This window comes from Pelodiscus sinensis, chromosome 3, assembly GCF_052426305.1.
Source record: "Pelodiscus sinensis isolate ZL-2025 chromosome 3, ASM5242630v1, whole genome shotgun sequence".
Lineage (NCBI taxonomy): Eukaryota > Metazoa > Chordata > Testudines > Trionychidae > Pelodiscus > Pelodiscus sinensis.
Window position 1 is genome coordinate 38,174,649 of NC_143054.1, and position 26,406 is coordinate 38,201,054.

The following is a 26,406-nucleotide window of genomic DNA, read 5'->3' on the forward strand; positions in this document are numbered from 1 at the left end:
ACCACCTACAATGATGGCCGCAGTCTAAGGCTATTAACTGAAATTAAGCTATTTTGTAAATACACAAACAGCTTAGTCTCCCTCATCTGTTTTTGTAAAAGGATAAAAGCAAATTATGCAGCTAAGAATGAAACTATCATGTACTTCACTGCGTATCAATATAGGTTGACATGGGCAATTTCCTACAGTATTTTTGTGAACATCTTATTGAATCAAATTTAAATAACTGTGTACTCCATTGTATTATAAACTTTGCATTTATGTACTGTTAGCACATTTACCTGGCATTGCATGGATCCTTAACTCATATTTTTTAAAAGAAAAAGAAAAAGTACATACTTTATATAAATGACTGTATTTTTCCAAAAAAGAGTGTTATTTTATGAAGGCTGCTGGCTGTTTAGGAAGCCTGCTAAACAACCAGTGGGGCCCATGGATGACCAAGATGCTAAAGGAGCACTCAAAGAGGATTCAGTTATTGCAGAGAAACCAAAGGAATTCTTTGCTTCAGTCTTCCCCGCTGAGGCTATTGGGGAGATTTCCAAACCTGAGCCATTCTTTTTAGGTGACAAATCTGAGGAATTTTCCCAGATAGAGGAGTCATTAGAGGAGACTTTGGAACAAATTGATAAACATAACAGTACAGTAGAGTCCCTCTCATCCGACCTAAACGGGACTGACACATGGTCGGATTATCGAATATGTTGGATGATACAGACTCTACTGTAGAGAGCAACGGAACAGCTGCTGCCGCTCCTGACGGGTACAAAGTCCCTGCAGGCAGCAGCAGCAGCTTCTCCTAGAGAGCAACGGGGCAGCAAGCGGGGCTGTTCTCTCGGCCCGCACTGTATCCGACCCTGCAGACCCCGGGAGCTGCAGGGTCGGATAAAGCGGAGTGTCGGATTACCGGGTCTCAGTTAATCCGGACTCCACTGTAACAGGTCACTGAGACCAAACGCCATTCACCCAAGAGTTCTGAGAGAACTCAAATGTGAAATTGGGAACTATTAACTTTGGTTTGTAACCGATACTTTAAAATCAGTTTCTATACCTAATGACTAGAACAGATAACATGATGCCAATATTAAAAAGGGCTCTAGTGGTGATCCTGGCAATTACAGACTAGTAGATCTAACGTCAGTACTGGGCAAATTAGTTGAAACTATAGTAAAGAATGAAATTGTCAGACACATAACCTATTGGGGGGGAAGTCAATATGGTTTCTGTAAAGGGAAATCATGCTTTACTAATTTACTAGAGTTCTTTGAGAGGGTCAACAAACGTGGACAAAAGGGATCTAGTGGATACAGTGCACTAAGATTTTCAGAAAGACTTTGACAAGGTCCTTCACCAAAGGCTCTTAAATAAAGTAAGTTGTCATGGGATAAGAGGGAAGGTCCTTTCATGGACTGGTAATTGGTTAAAAGACAGGAAACAAAGGGAAGGAATAAACGGTAAGTTTTCCAAGTGGAGACAAGTAACTAGTGGGGTCCCCCAGGAGTCTGTCCTTGGACCAATCTGGGATGAAGGCTGGGTGCAGAAGGGAGTTTGGCATAAGGGATTGAAGTCAAGCATGGGGGATAGGATCTGGGGGGAGTTTGGATGACCTAGGGCAGGAGGAGATTGTGACCTTGTGCTGGGGACTGAGGTGCAGAGGTTTGGGTTGTGATCTAGGGCAGGAAACTGGGATGCAGGAGTGCAAAGGGTTTCCATTACATGGGTACCATATGCGTGAAAGAGAAGGACAAGAATTGGAGGGAGGGAAGAGGGGGAAATGGGTGCTAGAGGCAGGCTCTGGTCAGGACACACTTACCTGGGCAGCTCTTAGCCAGCAGCCCAGCAAGTTTCTCAGTCAGGCTCCTCGCCTTCCATACCTGCACAGACTGCTCAGAAAAGTCGCTTACAAAGGCTGTATGTGCTGGGAGCTCAGGGGGAGCACAGGTACGTCTCTTCTTCAAACAACCCAGTCAATGGGATCTATGAGAGTGTGATGGGGGTTGGTGCAAAGCCTCTCCCCACATGCCTATTGTTCACAGATGCACAGGGCCCAGCAACTGACTTCTGGGAGAGGCAAGCAGGGGCATAGCAGGCAAGGAGCCTGGCTGAGGCTCCTGCTTAGCTACAGGCCAGATCTGGTGGCTTGGCAGGATGAATGCAGCCCGCAGGCCATATTGTGAGATTTTACATAACTTCTTGGAGGGTGAGGAAGGAGGAAATAGACACTGTATACCCTGTAATGTATTCTGAGCTTTAAAAGGAGTATTTTAAACAATGTGCCTGACACGAAAGAATATGCAAGACAAAGTAAAATGGGTTTCCTAGGAAATACCTAGGGGGAGAGGAATGTCAGGCTATGTCTAGACTACAGGGTGTTTTTTTTTTTTAAAAGTAGCCTTTTTTTAAAAAAAAAAATTTCACCTGCGTCTAGACCGCCACTGTGTTTTTTAAATTAAATTGAAAGAACGCGGCAGTTTTTTTGACAGCAGTAAACCTCATTTTACGAGGAAGAATGCCTTTTTTCAAAACGGCTCTTTTGAAAAAAGGCATTCTTGACTGCAAGCAGAGCTTTTTCGAAAGAGAGCATCAGGATTCCCTAGGTGCTCTCTTTCGAAAAAGTGGAGGCTTTCTAGACGATCTCTTTCGAAAGAAGCTTTTTCAAAAGAATCTTTCGAAAAAGCTTCTTTCGAAAGAAGCGTGTAGTCTTGACGTACACTAAATTATTTACACCAGATCCAACATTATGAGCTATGCCCTGAGAAGAGAACCACTAATTGATTACCTACTAAAAGTCTTTGAAAACCAAAGATCTTGCTTGAGCCCCAATGGTGGGCAATCTGCAGCCCATTAGAATAATCCACTGGCAGACCACAAGACATTTTGTGGACACTGGCAGGCATGGTTCACTGTTTTGGTCCAACAAGAGCTGCAGGAAGCGATGACCAGCATGCTCCTGCAGCCTGCCACTTCCTCTAGCTCCCATTGGCTGGGAACAGCAAACTGCTGTCACTGGGAATAGTGATAGAGATGTAGCCGTGTTAGTCTGGGGTAGCTGAAGCAAAATGCAGGACAATGTAGCACTTTAAAGACTAACAAGATGGTTTATTAGATGATGAGCTTTCGTGGGCCAGACCCACTTCCTCAGATCTAGTAATGGATATAACAGTCACAACCATATATACCAAAGGATACAATTTAAAAAAATGAACACACATGAAAAGGACAAATCACATTACAGAACAGAAGGGGGATGGGGGGGGGGGGGAAGGAAGGTGAATGCCAGTGAGTTAATGATATTAGAGGTGGGGAAGGGGAAATGTCTGTGAGTTAATAGTATTAGAGGTGATAATTGGGGAAGCTATCTTTGTAATGTGTAAGATAGTTGGGGTCTTTGTTAAGTCCGTTGCGGAGAGTGTCGAATTTTAGCATGAATGCCAGTTCAGAGGATTCCCTTTCAAGTGCAGATTTGAATGTCTTCTGAAGTAGGATGCAGGTTAGCAGGTCATTGAGACTGTGTCCTTTCTGGTTGAAATGACAAGAAACTGTTTTCTCTTTGTGATCTTGTCTGATATCTGTTTTGTGGGCATTAATCCTTTGGCGAAGTGTCTGAGATGTTTGTCCAATGTACATAGCAGACGGACACTTTCGGCACATGATAGCATAGATTATATTTCTGGATGCGCAGGAATATGTGTTCTTGATCTTATAACTCACTTGGTTAGGTCCAATAATGGTATCAGTAGAATGAATATGTGGACAAAGCTGGCAACGGGGTTTGTTGCAAGGGAAGGTATCAGGGTTGGTATTAGTGTGGTATGTCCTGTGGTGGTTGGTAAGAATCATCTTGAGGTTAGGTGGTTGTCTATAGGAGACTATGGGTCTGTCTCCCAGAGCCTCTTTGCTATCACTGGGGTCTGTGGGTGGCCATGCCTACGGACAGTCAGCGTCAGCAAAATATCTTGCTGCATATCAACAGATTACCTAGATGGGCAGTGAGACACCCAGGGACTGCAGGTTGCCCACCACTGATTTAGACTATATAAAATAAAGGCTAACTTATCCATAGGGGTGCTTATTCTGAGGTAACGGTTGTTATGAACTTGTAACTACAGAAGCCTCTTTGTGGGGTGTGAATAACTGACTTCTAGTAGAGTTCTTGTTGGAGCACTGGAGTGATCTCTTATTAGCATGCAGGTGGGCTCTTATTTTGGCAATGTGTTTTCTCTTTATTGACTTCATCTTAAAAATAAATATGATTGTTTATAAAGAGCTGTGTGGTACTTTTACTGTGAGCAATCACACTGCTACAAAGCTTCTATGAGAAAACAAAGCAGGCCTGCTTAAGCCATTTATCTTGCTGGCCAACTCACAGAGCAGACAGGGAACTGTGCTGCCTAGAAAAACCTGATCAGAAGGGAGAGAGACATGGGTCTCTGTCCAACAGAGGTGATGGCTCAGGTGCTGGGAATCTAAAGTCGGAGCACTTGTTGGAGGATGTAGGAGTAATGCAGATGCACTACTCCTGAACTGGGACACGTCTGCAATTACATTTTGTGTTCAGCATTATTTTTTTCTTTCAGATGTCTACAGATTTCAGACATATTGAAAGAGCACATAATTATAAAGCCATATTGGAAATATCAGTAAGTTAGCAGTTTGCCAATTATTTCAGCCAGAACTGTAGATCTTATTGGTTAAATGTTCCTTCCAAAAGTCTAATAATAGAACCCTCTGTCAATCAATGTAATTTTTATAGAATGCAGCAGCTTCAAATCCAAAAGGCCATGTCTTTGCTGCAATTTGTTAATTACCTTCAGTGATTAACTGATTATATCATTACCGGGACTTTTTCCTGGAAGAGTCACAGAAAAAAAGTTATCCATAAACCTATACAAAGTACACATTTGTACAAAGATTTTGTTTTTAAACTATTTTTTCTTCAAATATCTTTCTTACTTTGGAGAACTGAAATAATCAGTATACCAAATAGCTCCTGTTAAGTGCAGCAGTAATAGTGAGAAACATTTTGAAGGAAAAACACAATGTACAGTTTGTCAAATTCAACACAGATTTACATCTTAAGCAATCCTGCTGATTTCAACTAATGGTTTTGTATTGGTGGGGAAAGGTAAAGGAGGCAGTCAACTGTAAGAGGGGACAGATGTCAAGTTTTGCCAAAAATGGGTGCCCAGAGATCAGCAGCCAGAGGTGCCAGGGCTATGGACTTCCAAGCCTAAAGGTACCAATGCTCAGCCACAACACATATTAAGCATTGCAGCAGAGATCAGGGATGCCAAACTACAAGTTTGTCCAGGGTACCATTTTCCCTAAAGCCCAGGCCAAATAATATGTATTTTCTGATCCCCAAGATAATGCCCTCCAATTACTCATCAAAACACAACTGAGCCACAGTCAGTGCTCCCTGCACCTTAAAGTCCAGGTCTGCCTCTATAGCCAAGAGGCATCCTACTGAAGTCCTTCACAGAGAGTGGTGGATTCCCGGGCAGCCAACAAATATAGTGAAACCAAAACAGTCTATGTCCTGTGTATCCTGGTACCAACCAAAGACAGCCCTTGACCAAGTGTAAACTATAGGTAGCTCACTCCTCTTGTTGAGGCCAGTGACATAGGAGATGGTGCCTCTGGAAGTTGCCATTCATGACCATTGGGATGTCCTTCAGTCCAGGACGATTCACTTGTCACACTTCCCCCTAATCCTCAGAATTTCACAGCTGGAGGATCACGATCCACCTAGCCTTTGGCATGAGCACTAGATTATTTTCCACTCATATTTCTGTCAGCAAGTCGGCTCATGCGTGCCATCTGATGAACCCTGGAACTAAGATGTCCTATCCCTTCTCTGCTTGGGTCCTGGTAGCTACAGCGCTTTCTCGGGTTTCTTTAACTTCTATGGTTTTGGTGTGAATCCCTACAATTGCTCAGCATCCATACTTACACATCCACTGCCTATTCACCCCCCAATGCAAGTCAGTACCAGTTAGAGAACCAGGTGTTAGAATAATACTTGAGTAATAATAATCAGGTGTTTGTAATTATACAAATTTCCACCAGGAAAACTGATCTAGCCTCTTACCCCATGTAAAATCTCCACTAAGCAGAACCATTCTATGCAAACTGTGGCTTCTTGCTCCATTGTACCTGTCACCTCTGGCAATCCCCTGGATACCTAGTATACCAGATCCTTGAGGTCCAAGAACAACTCAAGGAGTGTCTCGACAGTTGTCAATGACAACCAAATTCATGGCTGTGAAAAATGTGTCAAAAACTACACAAATCAGACTTCCCTGTGAAATCTAGGTATCAGAGGGGAAGGGGGCAGCAGGACTGGGGATCCAGTTGCCAGTCCCTTCTGAGCTGGCAAAGGCTGGGGCTAGGACTTACTTTTCCCCTGCACAGCTGCTCTCGGAGCTGAGGGATTAGACCATCCTCCCCTGGATACCTTGCCTGGCTGCAGGGCACTCTGGGGCTGAGGAGAGTGCTGCTGACCTTGTGGCAGCCTTCCATACAACAATCCAGAAAAAGCTGGGCTGGCAGAGGATACCCTTGTGGTGAAGAGGGGAAAGGGGGAAGTAAGACCCAGAAGATCTTGAATGTAGGCCTGCAGAGATGCCAGGTGGCAAACACCTTTATGTGCTCCCATCAGCAACTGTAGCCAGTTCATACTCCATTTCCAATGACCTACTGTGGGCGTGGACCACAGGAATGCTTGCCTAAAGGGATCCAATGACACCTTGTGGCTCTTAATTGACTCCTGGCACTATATAAACCTATGGGAGGGGAAGGGGGGATTTCCAACAAGTGTTCAAGCCCTTTAAACTTCCAGCTTCAACAGAAATTTGATTAGGACCTCACCTCCTGACATAGCCCTCAAACCTGACTCTGATCGTTGGTATTAATCCCAGCCTAGAGGTCTATTACAAACTCCCCCCATATTCATGGCCTTCAGCTCTGACCTTTGGTCCTAATTATGCTTGTTGGGATCTGACATAGGATAGTGAGAATGGAAACTAATTTAGTCCTAGTCTGGCTTTGCTGCCTCATGCAGAAAAAAAGTGTCTATTCCCTCTAATCTGTCGCTGAAGTACTCCCCTTTTCTAGGGAATAATGAGTTGGTCAGGATTCTGAGAAACAAGTCTTTTCAAGAGCCTGAGCTGTACTCAATCCAGCTGCTATCAGACCTATATTAGTTGATATTCGAATAGGAGAAGAAAGGAGAAACTCCATACTTGCAGCAGGGTCACATGCATGCCCAAGCCAAAATACTATCCTTTGCTCGAATTCCTATCTTCCATAGGACTTTTCCTATTAATAGTAAGGCAGAACAACCAAAATTGCAAAACCATTCTGCATGAACAAAAACATGAAATAAAACCTAAGAACATATATTTCTCGAGGGCAGGCTTTTTTTGTTGTGGGTCCCCTGTAAGCCTCTTTCCCAAGTGCATAACTTCTCCTATTTTAAGGAGTACACTATCAACATAACAGCAGGGAAGATTTGGATGTTGTGGTCATGCTGAAAGAGGGAGACCCTATGAAAAAAACCCTCTTAGGAATCAGAGAGGCATGGGTGATGGAAAGATATGCATCCTTTAAGTCTACAGATGTTTGGAAATACCTTGACTAATCACTATCAGGATTAACTGAATAGTTTCTTAACTTGGAAGTAGTTCTTTATAAACTGTTTCAGCCACTTGAAATCAAGTATCAAGCAGAAACTTCCTACTCTTTGGGAATCTAGAACAGTAAACAAATGCCAAAAATGTTCTACTCTTCCAGAATAAGAACACAGGAATTACATATAGATAGTAATGAACTGCCTGTAAGAAGGTATATGGACCAGATTTTCAAAGGTTTTTAATAGGGATGTTAAATATTGGTTAATTGAATAGTCAATTAACCTCATGAATTCTTATCAGTTACTCAACTATTCTATAATCTCCAGGGGTAAGGCCAGCAGCAACTCTCAAGGAGCCCCTGCCACTCTGTGCTGCTGCCTCTGTATTGGAGACAGCAGTGCGGGGTGCAAGCAGAAGCTGCTCCACGAGGGGAGTCAGTATAAAAAACCAGCTCCCCTCGTGGACCGGCTGTCTGTCGCCCCGCACTGCTGCCTCGGATACAGAGGCAGCAGCGCAGGGTGGTAGCAGCCACTTTCTAGGGTGGGGTCTGAAGTCCTGGACCCAGCAAGAGCTGGAACTGAGCCAGGCTGCCTGCCCGCCTTGCTCCTAATACACTTTAAAGGAAGAGACGCAGCAGGGGTAGATCTCCGTCCCGGTACAAGCTGGAAATGAGCCAGGCTGCTGGCCAGCTTGCTAAAAAATGTATTGGCAGGGGCAGGGATGCGTTTAGTCTATAGCATTAACCTAGAAAAATTTTCTTATCAGTTAATCGACTACACTATTATGTTCCTTAGTTTTTAGGTAACTAAAGATGAAGATAGGGCCAAATTCTCATAGTATTTAGGCACCCATGTACCGTATTTTCCGGCGTATAAGGCGACTGGGCGTATAAGACGCCCCCCTAATTTTCTAGTTAAAAGATAGGTTTTCGTCTTATACTCGCCGTATAAGACTACCCCCCCTTAAGAGGCCAACCGGCAGCGCCCCAGCGCCCCTCTGCCTCCCCGGCTTTGCTCCCGGTGCCTCTGGTCTGCTGGGGACCGTCTCCAGCAGACCAGGGACACCGGAAGCAAAGCCTCTGAGGACGCTAGCAGCGGGACAGCCGGGATGCCCCGCTGCCCGAGCCCCTCCGCGGCTTTGCTCCGCGTCTTCCTGGTCTGCAGACCAGGGAGACGCGGAGCAGCTTTTCTCGCCCCGGAGTACACGGGCGGTGGGACCGTGAGGTCCCGCAGTCTGTGTCCTCCGGGGCGAGAAAAGCCCTGTTCAAACCTGCAAGTCGGGGACTGCCTGTATACCCGGCGTATAAGACGACCCCCGATTTTGGGGGGATGTTTTTTAGCATAAAAAGTCGTCTTATACGCCAGAAAATACGGTACTTTGGTAGAAAGGCTTAGAAATTATTGAAAATTCCTTTTTTTCCCCTTGAGCAGAGTCTAGAGTTTCTGCTGGGTGCAATAAAACTGACATCAATACCCACAGGACATTTTGTAACTACATCTCTTAGGGGTATTTGAGCTTGTGATTGGGGAGGATTTGCATTACTGAATCTAAAGAGGAGAAGATATCCCCTTTAATCCAGTGGAAAAAGAACACAACACCCAAAAATAAAAAAATATATAGGTTTGGTCCAAGTTTACTGGATTTACCACCATTACAATCAAGGTTGTTGTTAAAGGGATAGTTAGCTCATTGTATCATCTGGCCTACCCAATCAAGAAAAGTTCTTTTTGGAGAGGAGTTGTTATATATGTAACATTTTGTTATATATGTACCATTTTTTCCTATTTCTTTTTCCAAGATAATTAGTTTCCCTGCAGCTGGCTACATTTAGGGTTTAGAGGTTTTTTTTTTCCTACTTATAATTCACGTTAGCATTTTTTACTCCAGGGGTCACAACCTATGGCTTGTGAGCTAAATATGGCTCACTTAGCAGCCAGATATGGCTCTTCTGGAGCCTCAACTCAGCCCCTCCAGATCCCAGCAGCAGGGAGCCAATGCTGGTGCTACATCCTTATAACCCTCCACAACACTGGAACGCCAGGGCTGGCTTCCTGCAGAGAGAGGGGAAATGGGGAGAGGGGAAACGGGCGGGGGGAGAGAGAAGAGAAAACTCACAGTCTCCTCGCCAGATCCAGCATGCAGGAACATGCGCTGCTCTTTTCCTTCCCCCAGCGTGCAGGGAACAAACAGAACCAAAAATGCCTCTTTTCCTTCCTCCAGGACACACTTCCTGGAGGCTTCATTTTGGCAAACAGGAGCAGCAAGAGGCCATGTTACACAGTGTCTTCACCCCTTCCTATCCCAGTCACTGGCAGCCCTGACCCACACACTTAACCCTTCATTTTCTGCCCCACCCCAGAGCCTAGGGGGACCCACAAAAATTCACTACCCTGGAATCCCAGAAGAGTAAATCTGTCCTGAGGCCTTGAACCTCATTAATGCCTGCCCTACCCCCCACCATGGGGCTAGAGCACTAGGGGAGTAAGGTTTTCAGTTGGGGACCACATCAGAGTTGGGGATTTGGGGAGGTTTTTTTTCCCCCCCGCTTCTCACTTGTGTGGTCCCCAACTGATTTTTCTGTGGGTTAGTGGCCCCCAACCCAAAAAAGGTTTCTCACTCCTGCCATAAATAAAGACAATATTGAAACCTTTTGTGCTAGACTTAATATTTTACTTTATCTAAAAATGAAGCCTGGCCAACAAGCCCCCATCTGGCTGCAACATCTTACCATCCCCGCATTTATCCCATCCCCACCCCGAGCCTATCACACAACGGAACCTCCCTGCCCAGAGCCCCTCAGATCCCCACATTCTCAAACTCCTACTATAACACTCTTGCACCGCCCCGCACAAACCAACCTTGTGCCCATAGCCCCTCATACATCCCAACCCAGACTCCTTCATCCCCACATCCCCAGGCCCCTGCCATAAGACAGACAGCTATTAGATTGACAACAGACAGCCTAAATGCTCACAAAGCTGGATTTGACCAGTTATAATCAATTATAATCAATATCTTAAATTGTGTATGACTGAAAATATACATGGGCATTCTTATACGACTCTGTTGTCCACTTGTTCTGATTTTTGATGTAGTTTGGCTCTTTGTTTTGAAAAGGTTGCCAACTCCTGTTCCACTCTATTTATGCAACTGTTACACACTATTAGATGAACTACTTGTTAAATTGTTTTTGGTTGTCGCAGAAGCAAACAGCACTCTGACAGCTAACCTATTTGAAATTAAGATGCTTTAAAAAAAAAAAAGAGAAGAGAAGAATGGGTGCCTGTGTGGGCTGAGTACACAGGGTCCATCAAGCAGCAGAATACATTTAAATGTGAGAGATTAACACATCTTGGTCTCAAGACCATTCCACTGATGGCCAGGGTTGCATGTACAACAGATGTAGCTCACTTAGACCCTACAAGTGAGGGGGAAAAAAACTGATACCCAGTGTAAAAGGCATCAATTGAGAACCTTTTCGGTCATAGTGACAGGGTTGCTAACTGCAAATGGAGCATTAGTCAATATTCATTCACATTGGTTTTTTTAGGTCATAAGAATGAGACACCTGAGCACTTTCACACCTTTGAGGGGAAAACAAAAATGTGTGACATTCCAATTTGTTTTATGGTATTTATTATCTCTATAGGTTGGAGCTCCTTCGTCTGTCCCCCTCAGGACCTGACTGGTCCAGAATGAGGGGATTTTCTGGACCAGGGGAGGCCCCTCCCAATATGGCCCATGCAGTCTTGCTGCCCCAGGTTAGGGCCCCAGGCTAGCCCTGCTGCTGCCTGCCCGGCTGTGGCTACCACTGGGGTTGGAGAATCACAGCCGGAGATAGAGCTTCCCGACTGCTGCAGGAGCTGGAACTCTGCGGCTGGGGATAGAACTCTGTGGCCATGGCCGCAGCTCCTTGGCTTTTGCTGCTGGCCCCAAGCTCTGCAGCTGGGGCCAGAGTTCCGTGGCCACCGCTCCTGGGCCCCCACTACCGCCTGGCCACAGGGGCCAGAGCTCCCTGCTGCGCCACCTGAACTACAGTCATTGCCAGACCAGAGAGTCCCAGTTAAGGGCTGTACAACCTATATTGCTCTATTTTTACTCATAATTACTCCTGAAAAACTGTCTCTTAACAGTGAAATGGAAGATGAATTGTTTACTCTCCTAAGTGGTGTGCTGCAAAGATATCCTTAAGTTGTGCTGATTTGTCAGATGTGTTGAGTGAACAAGACTGTCATTGCCTACATCTTTAAGTTTTATTTTCCCAGACATTTGTTACTTGGATTAAAAATCCCTGGAATAGCAATGTGATAGACATTACAATCACATGCAATATATTTGGGAACCATATTGTTTTAAATCTATCAATGTCCTGTATCTTGTTGTGAGTTAGGGATTCTTCTACTCCCCAGGAAAGGGTTACCACAGCTCATCCAGGAACTAAAAATAGTGTGCTTCTAAAAACCCTTTCTCCAGTTAAAGGAAAAGGGATATTGTTACAATAAAATCCTTATTTAATATTTTACATTTCAAACGCTTGAACTGTTTTCCCATTCTTTTCTGTATCTTTAATAAAAGTTTTAAATAATTTTAATGGTGTTTGTGCCACGGTGCTACACAGGCTAATATCTTTGTGTACCAAACCTAGTTTAAAGCTGCTAAATGTTGGACAGCAACAGGGTCTTTGTTAACATCTTTAATTTAGATAGAACACAGGAGCCCACAGAACTAATCCAATGGGAGGTCAGAGGGCCAGTTACACTGGAAATGTGACAAGTTTTGTTATAGAAGAGACAAGAGTGAGGGCAGGATATGAGCAGCTTCTGTATTGATATTAAGGCTGAAAAGACTTTTAAAGCCACAAGTCTCAGAGGGGTAACCGTGTTAGTCTGCAGCACCTTAGAGACTAATACAAAAAATGTAGATATGTCATGAGCATTTGTGGGCACAACCCACTTCTTCACATGAATGGAGTTTAAGGGGTCCAAGTTCCAAATAAATAGCAGAGAGGGGATGGGGAGGGAAAGGAAAGGGGGGGGAAAGTAGGAGGAGGAAGAATAGTCAATTAGAGTTTTCATGCTAAAAGAAGCTGATAGGGAGGGTTCTAAGTACTCTTAAGTACCTGGTTTTTGGCCTTTTATGTAATTAGGACGTGAAATGTAGCAAGTAATCCAGTTAAGGTCTTTGTTTAAACCTCTATTGTAGGTATCAAACTTATAAACGAAATTAAGTTCTGCAACTTCTTTCAAGCTGGTGTTTGAAATTGGCTTGTAATAATATGGAAACTGAGATTCCTCGATGAGTGCCCAGACAAGTTAAAATGTTCCCCAACAGCTTTCTGTGCGTTAGCTTTTTGAATATCTGATGTGTGTCCACTAATCCTTCATTGTAGAGACTGTCCAATTTGGCCAATAATACGTGGCAGAGGGGCATTGATCATATTGGTGGCAGTGCAGTTATAGGAGTCTCTGATGTGGTGGTTTATGTGGTTAGGTCCTGTGATGATGTCACTTGTATATATGGATGTGTGAACAGAGTTGGCACCGGAGCTGATTGCAGGGGTGGGATCCTGGATGAGTATAATGCAGATGTGTTTCATGGTTACTGGAAAGAATTTGTTTGAGGTTAGGGGGCTGTCTGTAGGCAAGGATTGGCCTGTCTCCCAAGGCCTGTGAGAATGAGGGGTCATTTTCCAGGATAGGTTGTAGATGGTTGAAAATGTGATGGAGGGGTTTAAATTGGGGGCTGTTGGTGATGACAAGTGGAATTCTGTTTTCTTTGTAGGGCCTATTTTGAAGAAGCTGATGTCTGGGTACTTATCTGGCTCTGTCAATCTGTTTTTTCCATTTCTCCGGGTAGGTATTTTAGTTTTAAGAATGCTTGATATAGATCCTATAGGTGTTTGTTTTGGTCTGTGCGACTGGAGAAAATCCGGTTGTATCTTAGGGCCTGGCTGTAAACAATTAATTGGAAAATGTGTCTTGGATGGAATCTATAGGCATGTAGGTAAGTGTAACAGTAGGTAGGTTTCTGAGATAAGGTGGTAGAAATGTGTCCATTGTTTAATTGTACTGGAGAGTCAAGGAAATGGATATCTTGTGTGGATTGATCCAGGCTAAGATTGATAGTGGGGCAGAAGTTGTTGAAATCCCTGTGAAATTCTTCCAGGGTCTCCTTCCTGAGGGTCCATATGATGAAAACATCATCAATGTAGCATAAGTAGAGTAAAGGTGCTGCGGGCGAGAGCTGAGGAAATGTTGTTCAAGGTCAGCCATAAAGATTTGGGCATATTGTAGGGTCATGCGGGTGCCCATAGTTATGCCACTGACTTAAAGATAAAAATTGTCCCTAAATTGGAAATAGTTGTGGGTGAGGACAAAGTAGTAGAGCTCTGTAATTAGGTGTGTGTCATCAGGGATAGTGTTCCTGACAGCCAGTAATCCATCATCGTGTTGAATGTTGGTGTAAAGAGCTTCTACATCCATGGTGGCCAGGATGGTGTTTTCAGGAAGATTTAAAGCCACTGAAGATTACTGATTTAAGGCCACAGATGCTCCTATAGCATAATACTGCATAAATCAAAATCTAGGAGAATTCACATGAATTCACAGTAATTGTCACGCGGTGCCATTGACATGACCGATCCGTCAGTTTCTTCTCTACTGCAAAGCTCGCTGAACAAACTCTAAACTAGATGGGAGGAGAGTGGGCAGTAGAACATCCAGAGACAAATCTCCAAGAAGCTTTGTTACTGCACAAGGTCAGAAGCTTCCTCTTCTTCGAGTAGCATCCCTGTGAGTACTCTACATCTAATGTCTGTAGACCTGTGCCCTCCTGTGGACAGCAGAAGTTTGAGTGGTTGGTTGGGTGTGTGTCTGTGTGTGAGTGTGTGAGAGAAAGAGAGAGAGAGGAAAAAATAAGGCCTAGTACAGTATCTGCCATCACTTGTCAGGGTTTTGCAAAGCTGTAATCTGAGGCCAATGTGGCAGCCCTGCATACATATATAATTAGAGGGACATTATTGAAGAAGGCTGTGGATGTGGCCATGGCACACATAAAGTGAGATCAGTTCCTGGTGGGGATTTCTTGTACAGTTGATAGAAAAGCTGGATACAAGAAGAGAGCAGTGTTCCCTCTAAGATTTTCCAACCATGAGTGGAGTGAGGTTTGGCTTGTGCACCAATACAGAGGTCATGTGGGCTGGTTTGGATGTGTGCCACCATGGCACCCATTTATTAACACACATACATTCCTGGCCACTGGAGCAGAAACCCTGCCCCTCCCCCACCATGCAGCAGGTCTCATTCCCCGCTGCAAGAGCAGACCCCACTTATCACAGCCCAGTTCTCCACTTATACTGCTTTTTCAGTCATTGCCTCATATCTCTCCCTCTCCCTCCCCCCGCCCCTGTCATGGTGGATAGTTCTGAATTTCCAATGAAATAGTAAGGCTGTGATCCTTGGATGTTGTAACTGAGTGGCTTTCCCTTTGAAAGGCCAGAGGCCTAGGGACAGCCAGCCCTGTGATAAGTGGGGGTTCTTAATATTACTCTAAAACTTGATGCAGAGTTTAGGGTGCATTGTGGTACCTATTAGCAGTCCAGAATGAGGAGAATAGCAAAACTAGGATATACAAAGTTAAGGTACATGCCATTCCCTGTGTGGACCAGCCAACTGGTGTAGAGTGGAGATTCAGTGGGTAAACCTAGCCAGAGCAACGATTACCCTAGCTGCATGTTGATCTCTTCACTGCCTGTCATCATCACCTCATCTCTCCTCACTGCCAGTCCAGTCCTTTTTCCATCAGAAGCAGCTTTATATACAGCTCAGCCTATGTTACTAAGTAAAGTGCTGCCTTTGATTTGTTTGTATCAGCAATGAACAACTCTGCGTGTAGGGAGTAATGACTTAGCAAGCCAGGATGGGGAGGGTTAACAGGAAATATGGAAAAGGGTCTGTGTAGAGAAGGACACACAGGCTGTGTCTACATTGGCACCCTTTTCTGGAAAAGGGATGCTAATGAGACCAGTCGGAATTGCAAATGCCGCGGGGGATTTAAATATCGCCCACGGTATTTGCATGAACATGGCTGCCTTTTTTTTCCGGCTCGGGGTTTTGCCAGAGAAAACCTCCAGATCTTTCGGAAAATAAAGCCTTCCTGATTTTAAGAGGCATAAGGGCTCTTCCCGAAAAGGCTTTATTTTCCAAAATATCCCGTCTAGACTGGCGCTTTTCTCCGGCAAAACCCTGAGCTGGAAAAAAGCGGCAGCCATGTTCATGCAAATGCCACGGGGGATATTTAAATCCCCCGCGGCATTTGCAATTCTGACTGGTCTCATTAGCATCCCTTTTCCGGAAAAGGGTGCCAATGTAGAGACAGCCACAAAGTCTTCTCTCACATATTTAAACTTAATGTAACCAACACAAAATAAAGTCAATACATTTTCTGTGATCATCAATGTCCAATTTTCTCCCAGCCCTACTCCTCCACTCCCATTCAAAGTACAAACCATTATATTACAGCAAGGCATCCTGCAGGGTGAAATAAAGACCAGTTATTCAAGTAGCATGTCTACCATCTAATATATTGCTATCCAAATAAAGAACTCTTACAAAGAATATTTTATGTTAAAAAAAGTTAGGAAATTTACTGACCAAAAAACCCAGTGCAGAGTTAAGATTGCCTGGTAGACTCATGTGCCTTTCCAGAATGTCAAGTCCAGAGAACCTCATAATTCTGAGACCCAGAACATACAAAATCAGGGCTGCTTTGGTGCATACCTTAACTATCAGACTTCTGAGTCCTGCTCAACTTGAAATTTTGGAAGGACACCTGATTCTATCAGGCAACCCTAACTTTGTATGAACAAAGGATTTTTTTCCTCAGTGAAAAATGTAGTTTGATCAATGGGTTAGATGCTAGGCACTGCATAGAACTTGACAGGGAAAAGCCAAAGCAAATTTTGTGTTAAAAAATTGGGGTTCAATTCATAGTATAAGCTCTACACTGTGTGTTCCAGTACAATTAAAATAATGACCAAAAGCCAAACAAACATCTTCACGTTGCAGTAATTTGCAGGTTATATTATTACCTGGGGAACTGGCACATTCTGATGAAGCCTGAGCATTCTCAAAATCCTTTGGCTCTGGTTTTGAGGCTAGATTTTTCGGAACCATCTCTTCTCCACTTGGAAAAGGCACACGAGAAGTGGAGGGAGTAGCAGCAAAGAGCCTCTTCAATACTTTTCCTATGAACACTATGGATAATAAAAATAATTGTAATAAAAGTAGAAATATCTTTACAACAGACTCACTGAATTTCACAATTCTTTTTTACCATTTAATCAATTATGAGTTGCTTCCACTTCCTCCAGTTATAATGTAAGCAGCCATCTTGATAAGTAAAAAACCCCGAATTGTCACCAGCAAAATTTTTGAACCTGGAATTGCCAGCACTCTTCTCCCAAGTTAAACGATTAAATGTTAGCTGGTGGCAGCAGTTATACATTATCTTCTACAGCCAGATCTGGACATTTTACAAGCATCCTACATGAGCATCTTATGACTGCTTAACGTTTCTGTTGGCACAGAAAGACATTTCCTTTGAGCCACTGATTAAATTTTAATCATACCATAAAAGTATGGAGATTGGCAGCAATAGCACATGCTAACCCTACTGTTTCTATAAAAGAAGTAGCTTTTGTCCTTTTGCCTTCCATCTTACCATATCATCTTAGGCTTGCAGTACAAATTGCTACTAGCTATTTAACTATGAAGGTCACTTAAGCTGCATCTACACTACGAGTTTTCTCAGCAAAAAATATGCTAATGAGGGACTCATTTGCATGAGTCATGATCTCATTTGCATATTTTCTGCTGTCTTTTTGTGCTGGGATTTTTGTGCAAAGACAAGCAGTGTGGACGTTTTCTTTTTGCGCAAAAAAAACCTTTCCCCACAAGATCGGAAAACAGGGGGTTTTGCGCAAAAAGAAAATGTCCACACTGCTTGTTTTTTTGCGCAAAAACCCCAGAGCAAAAACAGAGGGCAGAAAATATGCAAATGAGATCATGACTCATGCAAATGAGTCCCTCATTAGCATATTTTTTGCTGAGAAAACTCGTAGTGTAGATGCAGCCTTAGAAAAAAGCAAGCCACAACTAAATTATCTTCTTCCAAATGAGCATGCCTGCATATTTTAGTCACTAAACCATATTTTTTTAGTCATGCAAAGCTGTTGTCTAGCGTGTGACACTGTTGGGTTATGGTGCATACTTGGTCAAGCAGAGATTTTACAGAACAGAGAAAGAGAATAGCATAGGATATAATTATCTAATCTTTCATCCATTTAAATTTTTGCAAGAAAAGGCACGCCTATCTTGAGGGTGATCTACTGTAGGATTTTTAATAAAAGCATGGTTTATTACTGTAACACAGGTGTTCCCAACCGCCAGTCCATGAACCTCTGGCTGCTGTGCTGTGATAAGTTGCCAGGCCATACTCATACATTGATGATTAGCTTGGTAGGACTCTGAAGCAAGGCTCAGTTTGCACTCAAACTCTCCTTCGCTCCCCAGGATTGTCTCTTCGCCCTGCACCCAGCACTGAGTTGGTTTCTCTAAATGACGCAGCCTTGATGCGGGGGATTCTGCCTGAGCCCAGCCGCTGCTCACAGTGACTCTGGGGCCAGGCTCCAGGCTGGATCCCCGAGTCCCAGTGGGGGTTGTTGTTGAGCCAAAAACAAAAAATTAAAATAAAACAGCATGTCCCCTTTAACAAAAAACAGGACTATGTAGCACTTTAAAGACTAACAAGATGGTTTATTAGGTGATGAGCTTTCGTGGGACAGACCCACTTCCTCAGATCAAATAGTGGAAGAAAATTGTCACAATATGGTTGTGACAATTTTCTTCCACTATTTGATCTGAGGAAATGGATCTGGCCCACGAAAGCTCATCACCTAATAAACCATCTTGTTAGTCTTTAAAGTGCTACATAGTCCTGTTTTTTGTTTCAGCTACACCAGACTAACACGGCTACATTTCTATCACTGTCCCCTTTAAGAGTGAGTGCAGGGGTAGGAACAGGGGAGTGGTTGCTTCCTACCCCTGCATTCCTTCCCCTTGGTTGGCAGCCACTTTGTGTGGGCAGTCTTGTGAAACCAAGGAGGCATGGGGACTGGGGTCGGGGATCTGGGGGTGTTGGGAGCTGGGTGTTGAGTGTTTATAGGGTTACCAGGTGCTCGGCATTTTCGCCTCCTGGCCGGGGAAAAATTCAGAGAATACCGGACATCTTAGGTGTCTGGTATTCTCTGAATTTTTTTTACAGGACAGGAGGCGAAAATACTGGACTGTCCGGGTAAATACCAGACACCTGGCAACCCTAGGGGAAAGCCAGCCCGGAGAGGGAGGTCAGCAGGGGGATGAAGAGGGATAGGGCAGATAAGGGGGAACTGGGGCATGTGAGGCTGGGGCAGGAGAGGGATGCAGGAGGCACCAAAGGGAGGTGCAAATGGGACAAATGAGGCAAATGGGAGTAAGGGTACAATGGGCAAATGGGAGTAGGGGTACAATGGAGGGAAACTCTGAGGGGGGAGTCACAGTGAGGGAGGTTGTAGGGAGGAGAGGCTGGCAGGAGACAGGATACTGGGCTAGAATCTACCTAGTTTTACCAATATACATGGCAAAGAGGCATTGCTAGCACTCAATGGCATATACCACATTAGTGGATGTGCAGTTGTATGAGCCTCTGATGTGGTGGCTTATGTAGTTACATCCGGTGATGGTGTCACTTTTATAGATGTGTGGTCAGCATTGGCAATGGGGATTATTGCAAGGGTAGGTTCCTGGATGAGTGTGTCTGAGGTAGTTAGCTAATATTTATAGCTTGGTTAATTAGTTAAACTTTTTTTTCTACCAACATCAACATAGCAATTTGCCTGTTAAATCACACATACTAAAAGGCAAAGAAAAAGTCTTGAAGAAGAATGATGCATTGCAAAGTTGATCCACATTATCCTTCAGACATATCCACATCATTTTCTCCCAATAAACATTTTTCCTATGATGGTTTCATTTGTGCAGCTAGGCTCTGCATCACCTTCTTGCTCTGCTTAGACTTGACTGACATTTTCCTTTTTTACCCAGGGAAAGAATTTCTTCAAAATATTCCCAGATATGATCTCTTTTACACTCAGAAGTCACAACAGATTTTCTGTCTGTGTGTGTACTGAATAAGGGTCTTCCCCTTTTCCTTTTCAGTGCACTCCAGTGTTCCTTTCTATACTGCCTCTCTCCTTTTCTATATATTGGCCCAGGTTCACCACCCAAATAAGCACAGAACAAAAACAATTCTATCCAGCCTACGTTTATCTTTGCACATGTTTCTCAGCAGACTAACATGAACTGAAAGCCCCGAACCTTCAAGGAACAAGGCTGGACAGACTAGATCCATTAATTCATTTTTAAGAGAGTGTAAATATAAGAATAGCATGTTTGTGATAAGACTTAATTATAACTTATTTTTAAAGTAGAAATGTAGTATTTTATTGATTACTTTTTTAAAAATCCCATTTAAATAAAGTTAGATTCAGGAGTGACTTAATGGGGCATATTTTTGATTTTTTAAAAAAAACATCAATTTTTATCCACTGTGCATCGCCTTCATACTGGCACACAACAAAATTTATTCCACTCATGGACATTTAAAAAAAAAAAAAGGAACACCGGTTACCTCTTCAGGTGCTCTTGGGAGGCAGGTACTGTGATCAAAAGGCAAGGAGTGGGGTAGGCCTGGGTTGCGAGTCTGACAAAGGGAACTCAGGGCAATGTAGGAGGAGACCATAGGCCCAGGACCAATGGTGGCTGAGGAAGCCTGGGGAGGCAGCAGTGTCCAGGGGTGATCGAAGGGGGGAAGCCCAGGGAGGCAATGGCATCAAATACATCTTTGCTCAGGGAACCATTTTCCTAAGGCTGTCCCTGGACATAGAGACATGGTTGATGTAATTGACTCAATGCAGCATCACCGTACTGTAGACGTTGCACTGCTTACAATGATTAATACTAGCTTTCATGAGCCACCCTACACAGTGCCCCACACCAATTCAAATTGACATAAATACTCCCAGTGATGCATGTCTTGACCAACACAAGGAGCCACGTGTACACAAACACAAGCAATTTAATAACTGTACCAGTTTTATGCTGACTGTCACAAGACTGGTAGACATGGTCTTACTAAGTAATTCTGGTGACAGTGAAAAAAGTTTGGGTAGTTATGAAAGTGTCTGTAAATTGGTTCAAGAGAGAAGAACAGGGATTTCTCTGATCTTCTGTTTGATCTATCAATGCCTTAAAGATGTAAATTAAGGTTGTTTAATTTCCTGTATTGAGCTCAGTTGGATTTTAAAAGAAAAAAATATTATACCACACACATCAAAACAGGGAGATAAACCTTTCAAACTACTGCTTTGTGGCAGTCACTTAAAAAAAAGAAAAAGAAAAAAATCCTGCCACAGAAATTCAAGAATTTAGAAATTCACATACCCCAGGTGACAAATGGTCTCTATTTAGCTGACAAACTATCGGATTTCATTTTTAGGTAGGAAAAAGTACATGACACATTATAGAACACAAATTAAAATCTTCTTGGCAGGGATATATTTAAGCCTAAGAAGGCAAGAGTTCTGCAAAGGAACTTAGTGCTTCCCACTGATTTCTATCTTACCGAGTACTCAAGCTTGTGAAATGTTTTGTAAATCACTCTCTTAAAAACAAACACTCTAGGGAGCCTACCATTTACACAAAACAAACCAGAGATTAGGAGAAGATTAGTAAACCTACATTGTTAAGGAAAATAGATAAAGGTTTAACGAGGCCATTATTTTGCAGTTCTACAGCAAATCCTTACAATCACAACAACAAATGATATCTAATCATCAGGCATGAACTTCTTCAGTTGAACCTGAAGACTAGCCAGCACAGCTCCCAGGAAAATTAAACTCAGCAGGGTTGCTGTAGGACAGGAATGGCCAACCTGCGGCTCACGAGCCGCATGCAGCTCTTCCCCTCCCAAAAGTGCAGCTCGCGAGTTTATATTGCAATTTATAAGTACATATTCAAGAGCATTGAGGATACATCTCTGGGGGAGGGAACGCCACTTGAAAAAAGCCTGGTGTTAGTAATGGGGAACTTGATCATTAGAAACATAGATAGCTGGGTTTGTGATGACCGGGAGAACTGTATAGTGATTTGCCTGCCTGGTGCGAAGGTTGCGGATCTCTCGAGACATCTAGATGGTCTTATGTGTAGTGCTGGGGAGGAGCCGGTGGTCACGGTGCATGTAGGTACCAATGATATAAGGAAGGATAGAAGACAGGTTCTGGAAGCCAAATTTAGGCTGCTAGAAAACAGATTGAAATCCAGGACCTCTATGGTAGCGTTTTCTGAAATGCTTCCAGTTCCATGCGCAGGGCCAGGAAGGCAGGCATAGCTTCAGAGTCTCAATGCATGGATGAGACGGTGTATGGATGCATGGATGGTGTAGAGAAGAAGGATTTAGATTTATTAGGAACTGGAGAAACTTTTGGGATAGGGGAAACCTATACAGGAAGAATGGGCTCCACCTAAATCAAAATGGAATCAGACTGCTGGCACTTAACATTAAAATGGTTGTAGAGCAGCTTTTAAACTAAAGATTGAGGGAAAGCCAACAGATGTGGAAGAACACATGGATCGGACAGAGACATCTATTAGGGGAGGTTCTTCTATTAATAGAAATGTTCTATGTCAGCCGTGGACAACGTACAGCTCGCAAGCCGCATGCGGCTCTTCCCCCCGCCCCCAGAGTGCAACTCGCGAAGCCCCCCCAATGACCCCGAAAATGGCCCCCTCGCCCCCGAAAACAGCCCCCTCCTCCCGGCTCCTTGTGTTCACAGGGGCAGGGGAGCTGTCCGGCATGGCCATTAAAAATGGAGCATTAAAGATGGTGTCGGCCGGTGGGATCCTGATGTAGCCAAAAAGCCTCTGAACGCGTTTTCTTAAAGGGGCAGATTTTTTTTTTTTTTTGCGCTTGACAACTTTGCCCTGGCTCTTCACGCTGGTTCCACTAATACCTTGGCTCTTTCCCCAGAAAGAAGTTGGCCACCCCCAATCTATGTTTTAGTCAGGAGGAGAGGATGGAAATGCTAGAAGTCTAAATAGTAAAATGGGTGAACTGGAGTATCTAGTTTTAAAGGAGGATATTGATATAATAGGCATCATGGAAAGTTGGTGGAATGAGGACAAATAATGGGACACAGTCACACCAGGTTACAAAATATATTGGAAGGACAGAGCAGGTCGTGCTGGTGGGGGAGTGGCACTATGCGTGAAAGAAAATGTAGAATCAAATGAAGTAAAAATCTTAAATGAGCCAAAATGTTCCATAGAATCTCAATGGATAGTAATTCCATGCTCCAATAATAAGAATATAGCTGTAAAGATATATTATCGACCACCTGATCAGGACAGTGATAGTGACTATGAAATGCTAAGAGAGATTAGAGAGGCTATCAATTTAAAAAATTCAGAGTGGGGGATTTCAACTCTCTCTCATACTGACTGGGTACACATCACCTCAGGACAGGATGCAGAGATAAAATGTCTTGATACGTTAACTGACTGCTTCTGGGAGCAGCTAGTTCTGGAACCCATAAGAGGAAAAACTATTTTTGATTTAGTCTTAAGTGAAGCACAGGATCTAGTTCAAGAGGTAAATATAATTGGACCACTTGGAAATAGTGACCATTATGTAATAAAATTTAACATCCCTGTGACGGGAAAAACATCTCAGCAGACCAACACTGTGGCATTTATTTTCAGAAAGGGTAACAACACAAAAATGAGGAAGTTAGTTAAACAGAAATTAAAAGGTATAGTGACAAAAGTAAAATCTCTGCAAAATGCATGGAAACTTTTCAAAGACACCATAATAAAGGCCCAACTTAAATGTATACCCCAATTAAAAACATAATAAGAGAAACAAAAAGTGCTATCATGGCTTGGCTTAACTACGTAAAAGCAGCAGTGACAGATAAAAAGATATCTTTTAATAAGTGGAAGTCAAATCCTAGTGAGGACAATAGAAAGGACCATAAACTTTGCAAATTAAGTATAAAAATATAAGAAAAACAAAAAAGGAGTTTGATGAACAGCTAGCTAAAACCTCAAAAAATAATAATAAAATGTTTTTAAAGTACATCAGAAGCAGGAAGCTGGCTAAACAACCAGTGAGGCCCTTGCACAATTGAGATGCTAAGAGAGACCTCAAAAATGATGAAGTCACAGCAGAAAAGCTAAATGAATTCTTTGCTTCAGCCTTGATGGCTGAGGATACTTGGGAGATTCCCAAACCGGAGTCATTCTTTTTAGGTGACAAATCTGAGGAATTGTCCCAGATTGAGGTGTCATTAGAAGAGGTTTTGGAACAAATTGATAAACTTAACAGTAAAAGTCACTGGGACCGGATGGCATTCACCCAAGAGTTCTGAAAGAACTCAAACGGGAAACTGCGGAACTATTAACTGTGGTTGGTAACCTATCCTTTAAATCAACTCCTGTACCTAAAGTTTGGAAGATAGCTAATGTGACACTGTAGCCAGACAGGACTCCCCCCCTCCCCCCCCATCCATCTTATTTGCCTCTCTGAGGTTCCTGAAGCATACAGGGCAGAGAAGGAGGAATAAAATCAGCAAAGCCATTAAGCTTTGATACGAGATCAGGATATGCGGGCTTCTCTGACCCTGAGTAAGCTGAAAATATAGATATGAGGAGAGAACGATTAAGGCAATAAGCTGACCTTGAGGCTGCGAGAACTGCTGTGGCTGGCACCCATGTTGATACGATCACACACAGTCATCCCTAGGAGAGGAATCTCCCACTGAGAAAAGAATCTCCAGTACTTCCAATTTAGTTCTCTCTCTTACAAGTGTAAATTAAGTTCACAACTCCCTTGTAAGAACTGGTGTCACAAGACAGACCAGCACCATTTGGCATCACAGATAAGAAAGAGAAATACGTGACTCCATGAGTATAAAGATGGGTCCAGCAGGACACTCACTTTGAGTGTCAATCTACCATCTACCTGCTGGTCGGGTTAGGTGTTTGACCTTCCGAGGTTCCACGGGGATGCCCACCTCGTATTTTTGTCTTTCCTAGGAATTGATGGACCGGCCCTGGCCTGACACGCTGGAGTCAAGAGGCACAGAAGGGGGTAAAAATTGTATCTGTATGTGGTCCTTTGTCTTAAGTGTACACATAGACTTAGAGCTCTTTAAAGATTAAGCTGTAACTTGGTACCATTATTTCTATTTTCTATCTTTATTTTCTTTGTAACCATTTTTTAAGATCTATATTTGCTAGCAGTTAAGAAAAAGAGCAATAGTCATTGTAACCATATGATTTATAAGCTTCTTTAATAAACCTGTAACTGTTTAAGTTTTAACCTGACTCCTTCAGTTGCTGTAACAGAACCAAGCACAATTTAAAAGAACTTTAGCCAGTCACAAGGAATAGGTATAGGAAGAGCTTGGGCGTTTGGATCGTGTCACTGCCAGGTGACAGATCTGTTGGGGCATCTCTCAGTCTTCCCTAGCCTGCCCGCTGCGAAGGGATCCTGTATCCTAGCAGCTGAAATCTAAGCTGTAATAAGCTCTTCCTATAAACTCGGGCCGTCTGTAGGCCTGTTGGCTGTCCTCTGCGATGGGACCCCGGTCCTAGCAGTGAAGTCACGGACGTTAAACTCTTTTCGGGGCGCCCTCCAGCCTCCTAGGCTGCCCACTGCGATGAGACCTTGCTTCTCAGCAGTTGAAGACTTGGGTGTAACACACACTTACACACTGACCTGACCGTCGGCTGACAGACACCAATATTTTAAAAGGGCTTTAGAGGGGATTCTGGCAATTAGAGACCGGTAAGTCTAATGTCAGTACCAGGCAAATTAGTTGAAACTATAGCAAAGAATAAATTGCCAGACACATGGATGAACATAATTTGTTGGGGGAAGTCAACATGGTTTCTGTAAAGAGAAATCATGCCTTACTAATCTGCTAGCATTCTTTGAGGGGGTCAACAATATGTGAACAAGGGGATCCAATGGATGTAGTGTACTTAGATTTTCAGAAAGCCTTTGACAAGGTCCCTCACCAAAGGCTCTTAAGAAAAGTAACTTGTCATGGGATATGAGGGAAGGTCCTTTTGTGGATTGATAATTGGTTAAAATTCAGGAAACAAAGGGTAGGAATAAATGGTAAGTTTTCTGAGTGGAGAGAGGTAATTAGTAGAGTCCACCAAGGGTCTGTCCTGGGACCCATCCTATTCAACTTATTTATAAATGATCTAGAGAAAAGGGTAAACAGTGGGGTGGCAAAATTTGCAGATGATACCACACTGCTCAAGACAGTTAAGACCAAGGCAGACTGCGAAGAGCTTAAAAAAGATCACACCAAACTAAGTGATTGGGCAACAAAATGGCAAATGAAAGTTAATGTTTATAAATGTGAATACATACAATCTGATGGGGACTAATTTGGCTACAATTACTCAAGAGATATAGACCTTGGAGTCATTGTGGATAGTTCTCTGAAAACATTCACGCAGTGTGCAGCAGCAGTCAAAAAAGCAAATGGAATGTTAGTCATTAAAAAACAGACAGAGAATAAGACAGAAAGTATCTTATTGTCTCTATATAAAATCATGGTACTCCCACAACTTGAATACTGCATACAGATGTGGTCACCTCA

The 26,406-nt window shown here is 43.3% G+C and overlaps 1 protein-coding gene across 3 annotated transcripts in view; it reads right to left on the bottom strand.

The window, feature by feature from the left end:
* The window catches only part of ERICH1 (glutamate rich 1), a 179,318-nt gene that overhangs the window by 133,044 nt on the left and 19,868 nt on the right, over window positions 1-26,406 (bottom strand). For 2 of the 3 annotated variants that reach the window (XM_006130972.5, XM_014577454.4), the window contains exon 2: window positions 16,723-16,887. The exons of the other annotated variant lie outside the window; for it this stretch is intronic. In XM_006130972.5, coding sequence (XP_006131034.3) covers window positions 16,723-16,887 — 165 coding nt within the window. The remainder of the gene's footprint in view (window positions 1-16,722; window positions 16,888-26,406) is intronic. 3 annotated transcript variants of the gene reach the window in all.